The sequence below is a fragment of the Marasmius oreades genome, chromosome 7 (genome assembly GCF_018924745.1).
Source record: "Marasmius oreades isolate 03SP1 chromosome 7, whole genome shotgun sequence".
Lineage (NCBI taxonomy): Eukaryota > Fungi > Basidiomycota > Agaricomycetes > Agaricales > Marasmiaceae > Marasmius > Marasmius oreades.
In genome coordinates, this window is record NC_057329.1 from 2,102,537 (window position 1) to 2,122,743 (window position 20,207).

A 20,207-nucleotide genomic window follows, 5' to 3' on the forward strand; every position below is an offset into this window, starting at 1 on the left:
TCCATAGGTCGTCCTTGACCTCTGAAGGTTATACCAGTTCCTGTTTTAGCTTCTGCAGGTCCCAAGGTCACAGCTGACACAGTGGGTACCGATGATACCTGATTCCGGAAAGGATTGTTGGTACTCCGGGGTACTGCTGCTGTAGGTTTTGCTGCCAGAGTACACACATTATGCTCCGCTCTCAGAGTCCGTGCACTGTGCTCCTGAAGGTCGAACCGAATTGCTGCTTCCTTCCATTTGTCATAGGTCTGCGGCATAGGATCCATGGCGTAGATACAGCTAATGAGGAACAGTTTGAGATTCATCTTTAAAAGCATGAGGAGTCCCTCTTCTTCGAGCCCAGACTCGGCTCGGTACTCCTCGAACTCGAGGAAGAATTGACTAGCCAACTCATTAGGTTTCTGGACCAGGCTGTGGAGCTTCCTCTGTGCTATATCCTTCTGGTCACCACCAGTGAAATCTCGATGGATTTCTGCCTTTAGGTCATTGAATGATGCTGGCCACTGTCCGTTCTTGATTTCTCGGATTTTATTAGCTGCCCATTTAGGAGGCAGTACTCTGTCGGTCATATGGGTGAGGGTTTCGAGGACCTTTGCATGGTCCACAGCATACTTCTCTGGATTTCTCTGGAAATAAATGTAGAGCTGGGCAAAGAAGGGATCGATGCCTTCAGGGGTTCCATTGAACGCTTTGGGCTTCGTAGCAGACGATTTCTCATTACTCCGGCTATGACTCTTCTCGAGTAACCTAGCAATGACTTTGTTTTGAGTATTCAACTGGCTAAGTTGTCGCCAAATGTTGACATTGAGTTCCCTATCCTGCTGCTGTGCGTTAAGACCCTGGAACCATTCTTCGGTTCCTTGAGCGAGGACTTCTGGATTGGGGAGAGCCGGTCCAGCGTGTTGGGAGATGTTGGGATTCATGTGGGCGTCCTGATCTAAGGTGGCAGACATATGCACAGCAATCAGGGTGGGAGGTTTCCAAACTAAAGGTTGGTAAGAGTAGAAAAGGTCAGGTCACCCCTGGGGTACTCTTGTCTATTGTCAGGAGTCGATCCTTGGGTGAGGCGAGCTGACAATTGAAGGGAAAAAGGAATGACTCCTAGGTAGGATTGACCAGACAAGAGTGAAGTTCTACTGTACACTTGGAGTAATTATATACTACACTACTTAAGGGGTAAGGAGTCAAGGGGCAGGGGCCTCCCTATCTATGATGGTCTACAGCGATCACGAGTCGGACAGAGTGCTCAATGGTAAGGGGCCAAAGGGGTGGAAGAGAGGATAATCGCAAGGATCAAAATGATCAAGTGCGAAGGTGGGAAGGGTTGTGATAACACGTGAAGTACTATGGAGGAGTACTCAGAGTAGGGCTCCTACCGGATCGGATTCAGATCAGATCCGGATCCATCCGTTCGGATGGGTGTGCAAAAGATGACCATCCGCATCTGGCGGATACTATCCGTCATCTGTCGGATGACTGGCGGATGGCCCAGTGTATACGTGGTCTATAGTACATTCTATCTAGGCTGGTACTGTTCAGTAAATGCACCTTCATATACTAAAATACTCCTATGTAGCATTAACATACGCGTTGTTTCAGCACTAAGCGAGTGTCGATGAAGCCCAATCATATCTTTCCCGATGCTTAACACTCGTTCTACACATATGGAGGACCCTATCGGAGCAAATTTTAGTTTGATTTTAGTATTATGAATGAAACAGTAATCATGGTTGATACATACCTGGTATTGCAAGGATGTCCCGTGCATATGCAGCTATTCTCGGGAAACTTGTGCAATTTTTTCTATGAAAGGTGAGAGAGTCCTCGCCGAGTTGGGGCCGAAAACTCAGGTAACGAGCATATTCCTCGCTGACGGACTCGACGGCATCGTATGTAGATGGAGGGTGGCCCAAGAGTGAGAAATCATTGTACAAGTCATTGAGAGATGTCGAGGTTGAGTGCGACGGTGTTGGTGAAGTAGACGATGCCGAGGGGAGTGATGTCGTGTATTGCTCAAGTCGCACCTTGAAGTTGTTATCCATGTGCTGCCGCCACATCATTGTAAAGAAGTCAGGGTTGGCGTCGAACAGGTTATGCTTGATTCGGGGGTCAAGTACTGAGAATTGGTGAGTACTCGGAAAGAAAAACAACTCTATAGGCATACCGGCAGCCGCATAGTAATACTCCGACTCTGATGTAGACTTGTCATAATATTTTTCGAGTTTTTTCTTGCATGCTTCAAGTCCTGCATACACACTCGCATGTTTTCTCGCAGTATCGGAATCCATGAATTCGTCGACAGCCTTCATGAGCTTTACATAGACGAGGAGGGAGGCAGAAAGTGTAGGAAATGATCCTGAAGACATTTTTTCTGAGGCATTTCGGAATACCTATAGTTGAGTTAGAACTTTATAGGCTTTATTTTAGAACTCATGGCACACCTCGAGAAACTCTCCAATTATCTTGAGAACATCTCATTCATTCTTGCTGATCTTATACTTCTTATACAAGTCATTCTGAATGCAGAGCTCATCGATAGCCTGGTAAGAAACTTCAGCTGTGTTGTACTAGAAAATGTTTCTGAAAGACCTACTGATTGAAGTTCTTGAGCTCGTTTTACCATAAAAAATGTCGAATTCCAGTGAGTAACAACATCAAGAATGAGGTTGAGTAGTTTGAGTTTAATGTTTGTATCATTTGCGACAGCATTAACAATGCTGATGGTTTTCTTGAAGTCCTCAGAACGTTGTGGGCTCGAGCGTGAGATTTTTGAGATTTGCCGGATCTGGAAGTGATTGTGAACGTGCGTAAACAACGTGCGTGTTCATATACACACCTTTTGGACAACTGCCTGGACATCAATCCCATCTTCATTCTGCTCATTGAGCAGCTCTTCATCCGGCATCTCTGCCATTCTTCTATCTTGGACCGCTATACACTCAGCTATTTCTTCTGTCAAACCTCCCGCTACTTCCACTTCATTTTCGTCAATGTCTCCCTCTTCGGCCGCTTTCATTGTTACAAGAAAGTCACGAACAGCAAGATGTATTGCATGGGGAAGGCAGCGGACAGTCATGGTGTCAGGGTCATACACAGACTTGTTGCTGGCATTGTTGAGAATCGAGGCGAGCTCCTCCCTCAAGGTATCATTGTTACTTGCGTTGTCGGCGGTGTTAAGGACGTGCGGAATGACTCGGAACCGAATGGAACCGAAGGGGGAAACGATAAGATAAGATATAAGATATGTACTGAAGGATATACTAAAGAGGAATGATCTAAGATGAGGAGAGGAAAGAAACGGAGTTGATCGGAGTGTGTCGGAGAGCGACGAGGAGAGTGAAGGAGGTTGAAGAGAATGACGGAGTCTTGACAGTAGCCGAAGTTATTGGACAACGGCTCCCTGAGTCGAACTGCCTTAGACCAGGTCACTGGGAAACCAGAGTCGAGTTTAATTCTGAAGAATGTAACTACTAAGTCGTACATCTTATATAGGATAGAAATGTACAAGGTCCGTGACGGATCCAATAGCCGGATCCGCATTCGGACCGCCGACTCCCAAGCCGATAGCCTAGGCTTTAATGGGTAGTATGGAGATTAAGGTAAGTGGAGTAAGTAAGAATAGAATGAAAGTGATTGTGACCAGTCGGTCCAGATCGGACCGACTCGGTCCGGCACTGGATGTAACAGTATCCCCCTCTTAAGGTTCTTGCCCTCAAGAACCTTTCCGAGACGGAAACCGAGAAATGAAATAAATCGTAAGGTAAAAATGATCGAGTGATAGCCGATAGGCCAAAGCGAGACAAACATGAAAAAGTGATATAAGGCGTACCATGAAATTCGAAGTTCAATCTTCCTTGTCCTTCCTCCGCATCTTCTCTCAATTTACATCTTAGTTCATCATGTCCAACATCGTCCAGCCCCCTCCCCACCTCGCTGTACCCGTCCCCAAACCGACATTTACGCGCCAGCCTTTCAACAAGTCGAAGCCCGATCGGACGCCGAAGGTTTTTGACGAAGACGAGTTCGATCGTGCTCGGCCGGATGCGATTCCGAGGAAGGAATGGGCTCGAAAAGTCGAAGAAGAACAAGAGAAGGTCAGGTCGTTCAACTTGGAGCTGGAGGAGGAGATGAAGCAGTGGAGGAAAGCGTGAAATGCGCATGAGGATGCTGAAGATGAGAGAGCGGAGGCCGTGGAGGCCGAATTGAAGGTATGGGAAGAGTCGGAGGCCGAAAGGCGCCGACAACTTGAAGCATGGTGGACAGAGGAACAGCGGAAAAGGGAAGAGGACGAGGCGAGGAGAAGGGAGAAAGGAAAAGGGAAGGACGTGAGTGTCGCCCCGAGTGGATCCGGCGAGAACGATGAAGAGGAGGAGGAATCCGATGAAGGCGAAAAGGTAAGCCTAAATTTGACTTAAGTATTTCTTTCTTTCATTTTTTCTCTCAGCTAATTTTCAAAAACGCTGATGATGCTTTTAAACAGGGGGAACTCCTCGGGTACCAGCGAGGTCGACGAGATGCTGAGGCATCTCTGAAGAGCCCCATCGTGGGTTACTTGAAACACGGCCATCCGGATCTGAAGGGGAAGGGAAAAGGTAAAGAAAGGGCCTATGTCGAGGCCGAAAATAGTAAGTGGTTTTCTCTGATAAAATCCTCGGGCACTAATCAGTTTTCTTTCCAGAATGCAAGCGATGCTCTGAACAAGAGATCCCTTGCCGAATTCCGGACGGACCGAGCAAGGCCAAAGCCTGCGAGGCATGCAACCTTAAGAAGGTTGGATGTTCGTTCGCCGGAGGAGGACGATCGGCCGTCAATATCGCCGACAATACAAGGCTGGAAGAGCTGATGGAGGAGATGATAGGAGAGCAGAAGCGGACGAACCAGCTCCTAACCGAGTTGATTGGTCGCTCTAAAAGTAAGTTTTTCTTTATTACTCATTTCTTTTTTGCTCACTATTGCAGAAGCTTCCAAGATTGCGATCCCCGAAGCGGAGGCCATTCGGTAATGACTTTGACCTTTGCCATGTCCATTCGCAAGCCTTCGGGGGAGAGAATGTAACCGAGGTATTCAATGGTATCTGTGTGGAAGTCGCATTTCGAAGCTTTACAGTAGAGACCGTTCTTTCGGAGTCTACGGAGTACTTCCTTAACATGCTCCCGATGGGATTCGAGGTCATCCAAGTAAATAAGGATGTCATCCAAATAAACAAGGACATTGACGTCAAGCATGTCAGAGAAAATATCGTTAACAAAGCGTTGAAAAACAGATGGAGCATTGGTTAAACCTTCCGGCATAACACGCCATTCAAAGGATCCGTAACGAGTCCTGAAGGCGGTTTTTGGTTCGTCTCCGGGAGCGATCCGGACGAGATGATAAGCATGATGTAAGTCTAGCTTGGTGTAAATCCGAGCCCTCTGAGGTGAGTCTAGAAGGTCAGATATAAGAGGAAGCGGATACCGGTCTTTCTTCGTGATCTTGTTAAGGCCACGGAAGTCGATGCATAGGCGGAGATCGCCGGATTTCTTCTTGACAAAAAGAACCGGAGCACCGTAAGGGGATTTCGAAGGAGTGATGAGCCCAGCACTGAGATGTTCGTCTATGAAGTCTCGAAGTGCCTTGAGTTCGGCTGTGGAAAGAGAGTAGATCGGTCCGTAAGGCGGATCCGAACCATCCTCTAGATTGATTTTAATATCGTAAGGTCTATGCGGGGGGAGTTCCCCGGCTTTCGACTCGGAGAAAACATCAGCGAACTCGTGATACTCCGTAGGAATACGTGCGAGATCCTCATTGGATAAATCCGAGGCTCTTCCGGTCACCGACTTTTCCGTTGTGTCTACCATCTGCATGGTATAAGATCGCGCACCTGATTGCTTTGTAGCATTCAAGTAAGCACGAGCAGAGATGATGGAAACCAGCGGAGTCGAGTTGGACGGAGCGTTAAGAAGATCTGCATAGGAGTAAATAGGCTCAAAAGGAAAGTGAGAAGTTTTAGAAGCGTAGCGGAGTTTAGCCTGTTGGCGTTTGCTCGGGCCCGCCGGAATGGATTTGTCTGAGTCCTCGACAGAGGGAGTCGGACGGTCGGCCGGATTCAGAAGCGTGTCGGTTCGGAAAGTGATACTGTTTTCAGACCAGTCAATCAACGGATTGTAGCGGTTGAGCCAGTTGTATCCCAGAACTAAGTTGCAAGTAGAATCTAGAGAAGTGACGTAAAAGTCGATTAGAATGGTTTTGCCTGTAGAGAACTTCATCGGAAGCGAGGCGGATGACGTAATAACGGAGCCGATGGAACCGTCGAGTAATCGTAAAGATATAGGTGAAATAGGTATTGTATGTACTAGATTCTTTGTAACAAAGCCTTTATCAATAAAGCAATGGGAAGAACCGGAGTCCACTAGGGCCAAGAAATTATATGTATCGGATGTAAGAGGAACCGTAAGTGAATTAGAAGAAGAGAGCGCAGCTGCGTTGAGTGTAACCTCAGGATAGACACAATCCGGTGCAGTGCAACTCCGAGCTTGTGTCGAGGCATCGGAGTTGCAGCCTAGTTTCCCGACTTCTCGTCGGACTTGGCTTTCTCCGGAGTAGAAGAAACTGTCGCTGCACGGGCTTTAGCATCCTTCGCAGTCTGATTAGTCTTCTTCTTTTGACAATCCTCAACTTTATGTTTACCCAACCCACAGTAACTACACAACCCTTCCTTCAACCGTCGGGCCTTTTCGTCGGCGTTGAGTTTTCCATCCGTTCCTAACTTCTCCAAGAATGGGAGACGGGGAGCGGCGGAGGCTGAAGCGGAAGCGTTGGGAGTGGGAGAGTTCGAGGTCTGTCCTTTGCCTTTCGGCTTGGACTTGGATTGCGAAGAGGAAGAGGAATTATTGTTGGAAGTAGAGGAAGAGGATTGTTTTGGAGTAGAGCTGGAATTGGAATTGGAGTTGGACTGGCGATTAGCTCGGGATTTTTCGGCCTCGCGCTGCCAATAGCGAAGATCTACGGCTTTAGCGGCCGCTTTGAGAGGATGATACAACGCCGGCTTCCCGCCGGTGATGTTACTAACTCCGTCCTTTAGACGTTCAGGAAGGCCTTTGTAAAAGGCATGCTGAAGAGCGGAGTCGCTATAACCAATTTTAGCTGCGATGTCGTTGAATTTAGTAATATACGGCGCGATTTTCTTGTTCGACCGCATAACCAAGTAATCCAACTTATCCGCCGCTTCTCCGGCGGCATCCACTTGACCAAAGTTAGTTTGGAGTTCTACTACCCAAGCTCTGTAGCTAACCATCCAAGCCGGCGGATCCAGCTCGGAAAACTCGCTACCTAACAAATCAGGTTCAAAGTAATCGAGAGCTATACCACGGAGGAAGGAAAGTCCGTAGTTGACTTTGGAAGCGGAGTCGACGAAGGATTCGGAGAAATAATTGAACTGGAGTTGTAGACCAGTGAGGAAGTTTTTGAGTTTGGTGGGGTCGGAGCCGTTGAAGGTTTCGGGGTCCTTCGGTTTGGCACCTTTCTTCGGTTTTGCTTTTTCGCGTAGCATTTGCTGAAGCAGAAGATTGTGAGTGGTGAGGTAGGTAGCATAGGCCGAAAAGAAACCCTCGGCTCCGCCGCCTTGTGGCGGACCATGACCACCTCCCCCGCCACCGCCTCCTGAACCATCTCCTGAGCCACCGATCGGAGGATCCGACGGATCCTCCTCGGGGTCAGTACCATCGTCAAAAGAGTCATCCTCGTCGTCATCCGCTCTACCCTTGCCTTTATTCCTCCTGGGTGTCTCCGGGACCTCCTCGATGTGCATTTCGGAGATGATCGGAGATTGTCGGGGGGTGCGTTGGTTGGAGCTGCGATTGCTGGAAGAGCGTCGGGGACGATTAACGGTACCTTGGAGTTTGCTCGGAGATAGTAAAGTATTGTATGGGTCGTTGGAATCAGAAGCATAAACACTACTGACCCTTCATGAAGAACTGGGAACTTGAAGATGGGATATACGAAGATGAGACCCGACATGGGTCGTAATCGGAGTAGGACGGGAAGGAAACATAGAATCGAAGATCTTGAACTGATCAGAGACGTCGTCCGGAGTGAACGACATTTCGACTCAAGAAAAAGAATTAAACTACTGTTAAGGACGTGCGGAATGACTCGGAACCGAATGGAACCAAAGGGGGAAACGATAAGATAAGATATAAGATATGTACTGAAGGATATACTAAAGAGGAATGATCTAAGATGAGGAGAGGAAAGAAACGGAGTTGATCGGAGTGTGTCGGAGAGCGACGAGGAGAGTGAAGGAGGTTGAAGAGAATGACGGAGTCTTGACAGTAGCCGAAGTTATTGGACAACGGCTCCCTGAGTCGAACTGCCTTAGACCAGGTCACTGGGAAACCAGAGTCGAGTTTAATTCTGAAGAATGTAACTACTAAGTCGTACATCTTATATAGGATAGAAATGTACAAGGTCCGTGACGGATCCAATAGCCGGATCCGCATTCGGACCGCCGACTCCCAAGCCGATAGCCTAGGCTTTAATGGGTAGTACGGAGATTAAGGTAAGTGGAGTAAGTAAGAATAGAATGATTGTGATTGTGACCAGTCGGTCCAGATCGGACCGACTCGGTCCGGCACTGGATGTAACAGGCGGCCAGAGCGCTGAACTGAAGAGCTGGTAAGTCATCTGAATACTTGCCTGTGAAGACTATTGGCGCTTACCTCATCCACCAACTCTAGCTCGATTATTCGATTGGCCAAAAGGTGTGCCATATTCTTTCCGGTATGTTGACCTTTTAACTCAGGGAAGTCAACAAGTATTGATGCCATCTCCCAGCTCTCCGTAACAAAGGAAACAACAATGGCGAGGTACACAATATTATTATTAGAAGTCCAAGCATCTGCTGCAAAGGCCTTTTTCCCAGGTGCTTTCTAGATTCCCAGTAAGCAAGATCACCGTTTTGACTGACAGTCACTAACTCACTTTCAGATACTCTTTGAGTCGTTTTTCTGCCTCGCCAAACTCAATCTTACAATGTTTCTTCTCAGCATCTGCCTTCGGCAGTTTACTACCATATCCAGGTCGTAAATGTGACACGAAGCGTCGAAAAGCGGCGTTCTCCACAGCCAGGAATGCCTCACAACTCAAAACGACCCATTCGGAGAGTAAGCGATTTGCCATAGGGATGTCGAAAGCCTGATATCAACAGAAAGGTGAGTTTTAATCTTGGGAGACATAGTAACTCACTCACTCGGTCACCCCATGCATGTAGTGTTGGCTGCGTCGACGCCATTTCCACTGAAACTGTCTGATGTTGAAACCGGGAAGCTCTATCCTCTGCCACCCGAGCTTTCCAAACTCTGGTATGTTTACTCTCAAAATGATTCAGAAAATTCCCCGTTGACCCCTTGTTCTTCTCGTTCCACTGCCAGGACCTCTCAATTCCGGTAGCATGGCAGTAGGCGCAGCCCATCTTACAATAGATGAGCCTTGTACCGTCATCGTTATGCTCTGGTTTTATCATGACCAAGAACGTGTAGGCAAGAGCAACATTACTTTTGAAGTGAGGGTGGTCGGCAACGCAGGACTCTGACGGTCGCCCAGGCATAGACAACCGATGTTTCAGGTTAGAAGCTTCTTCAACTTCGCCGCCTTCGCGGGTCGAGTCCATAGGGTTCTCAGAGGCGGTGGGCGTCGCAGCTGGTGAGGCAGCTGATGAAGGAATGACAGAAGATGTCGAGACTGAGTGGTTGGTTGATGAAGGTCTCTCCAGTACGGTACCGTTTGCTGTCAACGAGTTCTTGTCTGATGGTCGGTTGGGTTTTCCAGGTGGCATTGTACGTTTTGCAGGTGGAGGAAGTTCTTCGACCTCATCCTCAAAATCAACAACTCTTCGCTTTCGGTTGCGCTTTGTGCCGTTGGGAAGAATAGTGGTGACATCAGGTTGATCATGTTCAGGCATGGTGTAAAGGTGTAGCAGTAAATTTTCAATTTTTAATCTATTACTCTGTGGATACCGTACACTGGCACCTACACTCTCCAACAAGCGAGTTTCATAAACTATGCAGCTGCTGGAAAGTTCCGAGTCAACCATCTGATGGTATCCGCCGTTCATCCTCGGATGACTTGGATGCCATCCGTCAGATGTTGGTCGACAGAGACCCCATCCGCCATCCGAATCCGACAATCCATCGCTCAGATGCCGGCGGATCATCCGATCCGGTAGGAGCCCTAACTCAGAGTACAGCGAGTTCGTGACAGAACTACTTATTGGGGTCTGTCAGTACATTCGCGGAACATTGGACTACGGTCTGCTTTACAAGGCAACCAATGATGGATCTGCTGGGTCTGGACTAAAACCACAAGAGTATGTTGATGCTGACTGGGCTGGATGTGTCGATAATGGGCGAAGAATACCACTCAAGAGTCAACCTAATATCAGAGCTACGGGAGTAGCACCAACACCAAATCAACCCAAAAACTAGTAAACCTCCGTGTAAAGTCTATCAATAACTCTACACACCAGGAAAGATTGCAAGGGTGGACTGCTTGGCAAAGGTTATGCACAAGATCACAGTCTCAATATCGTATGAAGGTTTTATGAAATCAATGTGTAACTGCAAGTGTAAAACACCACAGCTACGGGGACTCTAGGGTTGTAGGGGCTCTGTTTATTGTCCAGTGGACTAAGTGGGACTATGAATTTCGTCTACGGTAAGACTAATTCGAACGATTGGAGACTATTGCCCTCGACGGACACGAAAACTAAGTCCTCGGCGGACACGAACGCTAAGACCCTCGACGGATCACAAAACAGTAATCAAGACCTCGGCGGCCTACGGACGGATAGTTCTCTAGTTTTTGACCTCGACGGTCTCGTATAGTTCAAATCAAATCTTATCGTTTCACTGCACAAAGACAGGGCAAATCTCTCTATTGGTGTCAAGAGCAGTTACTCACGGGCAACCCACTCAGGACTTTCCTATGCATGGGTAGTACTTCTTTATCTACGGATACATGAGCTGCTTTTATACTACTTCTACGCTAGCTTTGTAATCCTATCTCTACTTGTTCTATCTCTAAAAATAATGCACCGTAGCTACGAATCCATGTGGAGTCTTATCGCTAGGGACTGCTACATGTGCAGAATCTTGTCTACGGAGCTTTTCCGTATTCGAATCATATGTTTCGGACCAATCTGGACCATTCTTCATTCTTGTTTCAGCATGTAGAATGGACCTACATAGGCGTACCATATGGTATTTCCTGCCTATGGACCTTATCCTGCATTTCGACGTAATCAAATCATATGGACTTTGTGTGTCCAAGTAGTTCCAGCATATGGATCCAGAGTTCCGAATCGCCATAGCACATGAACAGTGTGGACTCCGAGATCCGTTGTTCATTCCTGCCTGGTTCCTAGGTACTCTATCTGTGATCTGGGATCTGTATCATGTCTTTTTGTCTTTTCCTCAGATCAGGACTCGATCTACGGTCATATCAAATTTCTCCTAGTCTGTGTGGTCCAATGTCCGATTTCTTGTCAACTAAATCCCCCGTAGAAGTAGGTACTCCTAGTATGAAGGTCTTTTGACTTTGTTAAGTTCTGCTACGAACGGTTCTGTGAAGACTACAAGTCTTCTAATAGTACAATCCCTTGATATGCCAGTGCATAGTAGAATGTAGAGAGTAGAACTTGGTGAATTACCGCTTAAGTCCTCTGCTCATAGTGTTCTACAGGTTTCGAACGGTCATACAGTTTTCTGACACGATCTACGGCTCTCTCTAACTGGTCTAGCTGCGCCTACGGCACATTCTACTAGCGGCACTAGCTTTAACTAGCAATTCGGGCTCACTCTAGTTCTTAATACGATAAATATTGCTCCATAGCACTGTTTTAAAGTGCAAAAAGAACCTTGTAGCATAGTCAACTAAGTCGCATTATCTCCCCCAAACAAAAGAGGACTGTCCCCAGTCCATCTACGGACTGAGCACAACTTCATCTTCTATCGTCTGAATTGATCTACGGCTTTTTCATTTGGTAGTTCTACTAAAAGCCTTCAAAATGGCCCGTAGATCTACTTAATCTTATCTACGGTGTACACTCTAGTGTACAACCGTCAAGTCTCTGACTTAGAGAAATTTTGAGCTTGAGCTCTACGCTGACCAGCGCTAATGTTCCCAAAAAGGAAATGTTCCGACATCAAAATGATTTTCCCATGCCAGAACTCCTACGATGCAATGTTCCGTCGTTAATTACTTCCATCATTTCTTAATTATGGCCTCATCATTCCGTAGATGATTTCAACAGCCTCGAGGCTTTAATTTCCGTAGATCTGGAATATTCTACAACATTCTGCGATGTTCTACGGTCATGTGCTGGTTCATATGTTGGATTTGGCTATAAAAACCGCAGCAGTTGAACTTAGAAGAAAAATTCTTTCTTCCTTTCTCCCACCACTCTACGGTCGCTCTTCGCCGCCGTTCTTCAAATCGTCTTCACCGCCGCTCTCAACGTTCTCGATAGTGAGTGGGGACAATCTACAGAGGCTTCGGAGTCTGCTCCGAGGCCCGTAGATTGTCTTTCGCCTTCCTTACTGTTTTTACGGTGTCGCGTGCTAACACGATGCCGTAGATCATATCCTAATGCCATCACAATCTGCGAAGAGCAAGGGCAAGGCTAGGGCGGTCGACCCCGAGCCAGAAACGCCTTCACCAGTTATCCTCGACGCCCTGGAGGGCAATCTCCGTTATATCCATCAATGGATCGAAAGCTTGTACAACCGACTTGTTGCCCATGTTACTGATGAGGTGCAACTGCAGCAAGAATTCTCAGAGCACGAAACTCTATTGGTGCGTACACTTTCCATTCTCTTTCATATTTTGGTCTCAGTTCCCGTAGAACGACCTTCGCGATCACTTAAACCGCTTTCAAGGCGAAGCATGGGTCGTCCCTGCTCTTCAGCTAATGGCCTCTGTTTCTTCTTTTGCCGACGAATGGGAAGTGCCAATGGCCCGCTGGCGAATGGGGTCAACTGAATCCCGCAGTCTTTTGGAGCTTTTTGGCGTAAGTCCTTTCCCTTCTTTGGCTGATCATTTCTTTTCACGTCTTTATTTCAGTTTTTCAACTTCGATGACAAGCCTCCCGCACGATACATGCCAGATGCTCCGCGATCAGAGACCTCTCCTACGGTAAGTTTCGATCTGTCTCCTTTCTTTCAGTAAGAATCTAATTTCAACGTAGATTCCTCCTGTCCCCTTGCCGCTGGTAGCTACAACCTCTGTCGGCGCTGTTGGGAGTTCACCTCTAGCAGCTTCTGGTTCGTCCAGGGCTCTTGCTTCTGCTCCGGTTGCTGGTCCGTCCAGCGCCATAGATTCTTCTAATGCGGTTGCTGGTCTTTCTAGACCGGTGTCCAAGCGCAAGGCAAGTGAATCTTCTATCTCTTTTTTGGTTCTAAGTTTGTTCTGATCAAGTCCCTCTAGGCCCCCGAACCTTCTACGGTCAGATCTTCCAGGTCCAAGCGACAAAAAGTCAACAAGTCCCCTGTCAATAGGGTGACTTTTGCAAAATCGTCGGATGAAGAGGCTTCTGAGCCCCCCCAAGTAAGTTATCTCTTCTTTCTCTGGTCTTATTCTTTTAACTATCCCCTTTTTAGCCCTATCACACTCGTTCTCGTGCTAGAAAGACGACCGTAGCCACCTCTGAGTCAGAGACCGCTACTACTGACCGACCTTCAAGGCGAAAGTCGAGCAGAACCGGCAAAGGTAAAGGTAAGGCCCAAGAACCTTCCGAGAACACAGGAGCTTCCGTAGCGGAGTTGTGGACTTCCGGACCCCGTTCTCATGTATTCCCCGAAGAGTGGATCGGGGCTGCTTGCAGTGAGTTCTTCTAATTCTTATTATCTGCTTCCAAACTCACGCCGTAGCGCAGGTATGGAACTTCAATTCGATCTGGGCGAAGCGAAGCTCAGCTTAGAATCGATTCTAAAAGCTGGTCGGTCCGTAGCTTTCGTAGGTCTCCTTGCTCCTTCCTTATAAATCCTTTCTGACTGAACTTGTTTAGTTCAACCATTTCACACCTTGCAGTCGGTGTACCTATTTTGGCTACACTGATTGCAAACCCATTTGGGCTGCTAGCGGTAAGGCTGCCCGTAGACCGTCCTGCGCACGTTGCTTCGCGGGGAAGCAGAAGTGCTCATATTTTGATCCCGATGCTTCTCGTGCAGGACTCAAGAAACTTGAAGCCGCTTCAAGCAATCATCATCGTAAGTTTCATTTTCATCTCTCAATTTCGTCTTTTCTTAAGCTTTGCCAGTTTTGGCTAAGATTGTGCTACGGCTCCATCGCGAGCTACAGGCTTATGACGACCTTCGGATCGCTCAGATGGCCGCCTACAAATCTGCGCGCTCTGTTTGGGAAAACATTCAAGAGAGCCAAAAGATGCTACGGGCTGCAGGGCGAGACCCAACTGAGGTCTTCAAGGGCCTTCAAGACGACGAAGCCTTCCAAATGTCCCCCGAGCAGGTCAGATCGCTTGGGAAGGTCCTCGGATGGTCCATTTCTGAGCCTATGGAGGAAGCAAATGAAGAGACTGAAGCTGCTGTGCCACCTCTTCCAGTGGTAAGTTTTCTCATCTCGAGGCATCTCTATAATCTTCTAATTCGTGTCTGGTTCTCTCTTTCTAGCCGTCTACCTCGAACATCCCTCCAGTTCCCACAACTTCTCCTGGGGACTCCAGGATGGCTAATGAAACCGAAGACGGAGAGGAAGAGCCTGATGACAACTCCTCGGACTCTTCTTCTGGTGAAGTTTCACCTGTGGTAGCAGAACCCATAAGTTATTCTTATAATCTTATTCTTTCATCCATTCATGTTATTTCCAGGAAGTGGAGGTCACCGTCAAGGACTTGATCGACGACGAGGCCGAGGAAGCAGTAAGTCCCCACATTTTCCGTAGATAACTTCTAATCTCTTTTCTCTAGACTTCCGATGAAGATTCCAGTGCCGATGAAGAGGAGGAGGACAGTGAAGACGAGGGAGAATCTTCGGATTCTTCCTCTCCCTCTGTCCACCGCTCTCTCGATCCAATCTCTACGGCGGTTATTGCCAAGCTGGATCAAGACAGGCGAGCCGTCGAGAAGGCATTTGGCCTCCAGATGCGCCGCAAAAGGTAAGTTTGATATTTCCATCTTATACATTCAAAGTCACTAACTCTTTACTAGAGCTTAGTAGTTTGGACTCCTTTCAGTATCAGATTCACAGTCATTTTCATGTCTTCTTGGTTGTATCGGTAGTCTACTCTTATTGTAGCTTTCTTGATTCTTGTACTGGGCTTATAGCCCTCTTATCTTGTATTTTGGCACGCACTATGGCGCCTAAATCCTTCTTTTTGTATTTTTATTTCATATCTTGTAGTGAAATCAAAACTTGTTTGATTTATACCACATGTGACTAATAAGTCCAACTTAAAACTCTAATTGCTAAGTTAAAGTCTCATCTGCCATAACTCACATATCTCTATGCTCGGAGTTAGATGAATCTATCCGTAGCACATTGTCCAATCATTCTTATCGCTATGCATCTCTCGCATAGCTTCTCGCTTATACGCTTTTCTTAAGCGATGATTATCTTTTCAGGATCCGTAGGTACACCCGTATGTTCATGTAGGTGTCCAAATCACAAAACTTGAATCTACGGTCAAATTTTCAGGAACCTAAGGTACCTCTCCCCCAAACAAATGAGCAGTCAACTCCTGTTGATTAGATGTTGGATCCGGGAGTCCTTTAGGACCATAAGGTAGAGAAAGTCATCTACGACTGGATAGTAGAGCGTAAAAGGTATAAAAGGTTGACCGTAGATAGTCAATTCTTCACTACCCAGCTCTACCAGCATTTGTAGTAACCAATCCTCAACTCTTACATTCTCATATCAATTTAAACATGTCCACTCGTAGTGAATTCGTTCCCACTAAAATCTGGGTCGAACGCGCTGCTCCGATCGTTGAACAAGTCAGCCAGTTGTGTCCCTACGCTAACAAGCTGTCCGCCGAGCTGTTCACCAAACAGCTTCTCGACGTTGTGGTACGTTCAGCACCGCTCTTTCATCTCTGTTTCATTGTAATGCTTCTGCCGTAGGTTCAGACCAAGCTCCAAAGCTACCAGTCTGCCAAAGACGATGTTGCGTTCGATCTTTATCGCAACATCGTCGAGATGGTCACCGCCGACATCGAACAGTTCTCCCTCGATAAGAGCGTTGACTTCGCAAAGGCCAAGTCCTTCTACGTCGAGATGTGCGCTGTGCGCAACAAGGCATCTGCTATCAAGCGCAAGAATGTAAGCTCTTATTCTATTAATCTTTCTAATTTTTGATATTGACTTCGCCGTAGGGAGCTAGCTCTTCTCGCAACGAAGCTACTATCGAAATCTCTGATACTGAAGAGGCCAACACTAAAGTAAGCCCTTCAGTTCGTTCTAAACCTATCTACGGCTCAATCCTTTTACCAGAATGACGACTTCAAGATGAAGGACGCCACTAAAGGGAAGGATCCTATGAAAATTCGCATTTCCAAGAAGAAAGAGGTCCGTAGATCGCATTATTCGTTTCATATAAATCATTTCTAATCTTTCCGTAGATCGAAGCAAAGCCTGCTAAGAAGGCTCGTATCGATAAGGCAGGCGTAGACCTTACGCCCGAATCCGAGGGTGAGTGTCCACCTTGGGACCGTCCTCTCTTTATTCGTGGCCGTAGCATCACTTATGACAACTTGTTGGACAGAGGAGAAGAAATGCAGAGAGTCTACACATCTCTCTGTACTCAAGGTCATAGCCAGCATGCCGGCCCATTTTGGTATGGACTCTCTTTCTGCGTCCGACCTCGCCGCCATTCAGACCCTCCTCCGTACGGAGGTCAATGCATCGGCCTTTTCGATCCTTCACCAAGGAGCAGCGTACCGGGCAGCCTACGAAAAACTCGTCGAGGCAAATCAGCTAGTCCTTTCCCGCCTCGCCCTTTCCGTCGAACAGTCAGCTACGTCGACTTCAACACAGGAGAGGTCTACAAACCAGCCTACTGAGGCGGATGCAGGTGCTCCTATGGAGTCTATTCAGTAGTGTATCTTTCCGTAGATCACTCTATAACAATGGCTGGCTGTAGCGATAAACGGTGTCCGCTCCTTTCATATTACTGTCATTTCGTATACTTGTGCACTAGTTAGATTTTATTAAAATCTAACTGGATCTTTCGGTTTCATATGTTCAGTCAGATCTGAGAGAATCTAACTTTCTTCTTAGCAGACCTAGTAACTATTACTGGATCGTCCATTGGATCCTCAGATTCACTAGGTAGCTCAATTTCATTATCATTTTCTGCCGTAGCTGAGGCATTACCATTCAGCCTCAAGTTTTGAGCCCTGTCAAAGATGTAGTCCACTCCAAGTTCATACTCAGTTGGTTCATCTTCGTTAGCCATGGCTTCTAACTCATCTTTAGATAGCTGAATTAAATCTTTTATCTCCGTAGGCAGGTCAATGTGGTATCGCGCCGCGTGAGGTAGGATGCGAAAGGCTCCATATTTTCCCCGTAGCAACGTTCCATCCATTTCCGCTAAGATATAAGAGCCACCTTTAGTACGTCGAATGACTACGCAAGGCCCAAAGTATCTAGGGAACATTTTCCTATCCAAGTTCTTTTCAATAGCGGTATTCCGTACTTGAACCAAGTCTCCGGGTTCAAAGTTTAAGGGTTTTATAGTATGTATATATTCCCGTTCGTACTTGATCAAGCGTCTACGCTTTTCTTCTGTAATTCTATCTCGCATAGCTGTTACATGCGTTCTGTGTTTAGCCAGAGCTTGCGCTCGAAAGCCAATTAACTCTTCTCGTGATAGAAACCTATTGGGTAGTTTCACTAGCCACGTAGATTCCACAATATCAAGCGGTAGTATAGGTTCTGCACCGGTAACAAAGAAGTAGGGGGAGCAACCTAAGTCTTTCCTAGTTGTTACTCTATCCGCCCACAAAATATGCTTCAAAAACCAGTACCATTTTGCAAGGTCTCCAGCTACGGCTTTCGAAAGCGCGCTCCGTAGATCGAAATGCGCTCTCTCAATCTTTCCGTTTGCTTGAGAATTGTACGGTGAAATTCTAATGCTACGGACACCATATTTGTCCGTAAGCCACCTTGCCATAGCAATCATTTGTGGTGCATTATCTGTAACAACCTCCTCGGGACAACCCCATCTACTAATGATATCGTCAAAGAACCACTCTGCGAGTATTCTGGCTGTATCACTTTGAATAGCCCTTGCTTCGGACCATCTCGATAGTGCGCATCGTCCGTGAACAATCAGTTTACAACTGTTGCTAGCGGGAGTCATACTTAAAACATCTACATGGATCACTTGGAACAGCAACGGTGTGTGAGTAACCACTGGTGGTATTCTCAAAAGATCAAGCCTTCGATCCTGGCATTCTTGACAGCTACGGACAAACCAATCTATGTCCTTGTCCATATGCAGCCACCAAAATCGTTTCTCCATGATCGACTTAGTCGCAAACATTCCTTTATGTCCTAGATGATCGTGGCTTGCTACGAGCATCCACATCCTCTTATCAGGAACTACATACAACCTATGTTGTGCAGAACCATCTGTAGATCGTTTGTAAAGTCTCCCATCGGGGTCTAGAAAGAATTTCGATCCCAATGTAATGAAACTGTTCATTTCGTTTTTAGATAACTCGCGTACAAAATCCGCTTCGGGATCTAGGAGCCACTCTTCAATTTGTGGAACTTTCTCATCGAACCTTTTAATCTCATTCGTATATTCATGTATAGGCTTATATGGATGAGAATCATTCCAACTATCATCTACGGCGGGCGGAACCACTGGTACTTGCTTTACTTGCTTCAAAAATGTTGAAACATAGTCTGGAGGTTTCCGTAGCGCCCAATTTCTTATCTTATCTACAAAGTTTGCTTCACCCATGGCAGACCGTAAGTCTTCTAAATAGCAAAAGACAGATGTAGCCAACTTTGGTTCTCTCTCAGCTAATGAAACCAAATAACCTGACCGCGGATCTATATCATCCTTGAACGTATCAAAGTCAAAAGGTTCATCCTCGATTCCATCTCCCATTCGAAACTTTACTGGCTGACCATCGTCGTCGACCAGGAATTCTTCCCATCCTTCTGGTCTAGGCGTAGATATCCCACCAGGAGGAGGTCTCGAAAGTCCATCTGGACCATGTACAAGTCCTTTAATATGAACTAGTTCAAAATGATAGAGTCTGATCTCTTCAATCCACCGGTTAATGCTAGCATTCGGAGCACTATCCGGATTGTTCAACATTCCTTTGATATAGCTGGCGTCCGTTTCTACGGTCAACGGTCTACATCCAAAAGTTTGATACTTCGACGCTCGTAGCGCCATAAGTAACCCGTAGAGTTCTCGTTTCGGTTGTGAGAAGCGTGCTTCTCTCTCATTGAACGTTATAGACCCAAAGTAATTGTAGAACTTCATTTTTGGATTTTCGGGGTCTACTTGGTACAAGTAATAGCCTACACCGTGCCAAGACGAATCTACGGCCAAAGTGATACCCGTCGGATTCTTATAGTCAATGGGCCGTAGCGCGGGTGCATCACGGATTCCATCTTGAACCTCTCGGACAGCTTCACAAGCTTCCTCGTTCATTTCAAACGGTACAAAAGCTCCAGTGAGCTTATTCAATGGTCTTGTCTTCTTAGCGTAGTCCTTAATGAACATGCGCATTTGTCCTGCAATCCCCAGAAATGATCGAATATCAGTTTTGCTTCTGAAGTTTTTCGGATCCCAAGAGAGAATGATCTCTGCAAACTTCTCTACAGGTTTTTCACCGTCGTAGGACACTCTATGGCCTACTACCATTCCTTCAGCACAACAAATGAAAGCCTTCGGACCTGAAAAGGTACCTCCCGCATACTTCATTCGCTGAACTATTCGATTCACGTTCTGTAAATGCTCCCAAACGAATCTACGGATGCCTGGATTCTCAGGGATCACCTCGTAGCCTCCGTCAGGTAACTCATATCTAGTACTGGGTCCCCGTATAGGTACGTCGTCAATGTATGGTCTAGTAACATGAGGAATTTCTTCCCGTAGAATGTACGTTACATCCTCATGAAACAAAGGGACCGAATTAGTCCATCCCATAGGTAGTTTTACTAATCTATAGGGACCAAAGGGCGTTTGGAACGTAGT

The 20,207-nt window shown here is 46.8% G+C and overlaps 2 protein-coding genes across 2 annotated transcripts; both read right to left on the minus strand.

The window, feature by feature from the left end:
- Window positions 1–1,724: 1,724 nt before the first annotated feature.
- On the minus strand, window positions 1,725–2,366 carry E1B28_011390 (uncharacterized protein; the record flags this gene model as incomplete). Its single annotated transcript, XM_043156419.1, has 2 exons — window positions 1,725–2,116; window positions 2,165–2,366. The coding sequence occupies 2 exons, from the start codon at window positions 2,364–2,366 to the stop codon at window positions 1,725–1,727; spliced, it is 594 nt and encodes a 197-aa protein (XP_043006206.1).
- A 108-nt stretch (window positions 2,367–2,474) lies between these two features.
- On the minus strand, window positions 2,475–3,076 carry E1B28_011391 (uncharacterized protein; the record flags this gene model as incomplete). The annotated part of the gene is made up of 3 exons (XM_043156420.1): window positions 2,475–2,540; window positions 2,594–2,785; window positions 2,837–3,076. 3 exons carry the CDS (start codon window positions 3,074–3,076, stop codon window positions 2,475–2,477), a joined length of 498 nt encoding a protein of 165 aa, XP_043006207.1.
- Window positions 3,077–20,207: the final 17,131 nt, after the last annotated feature.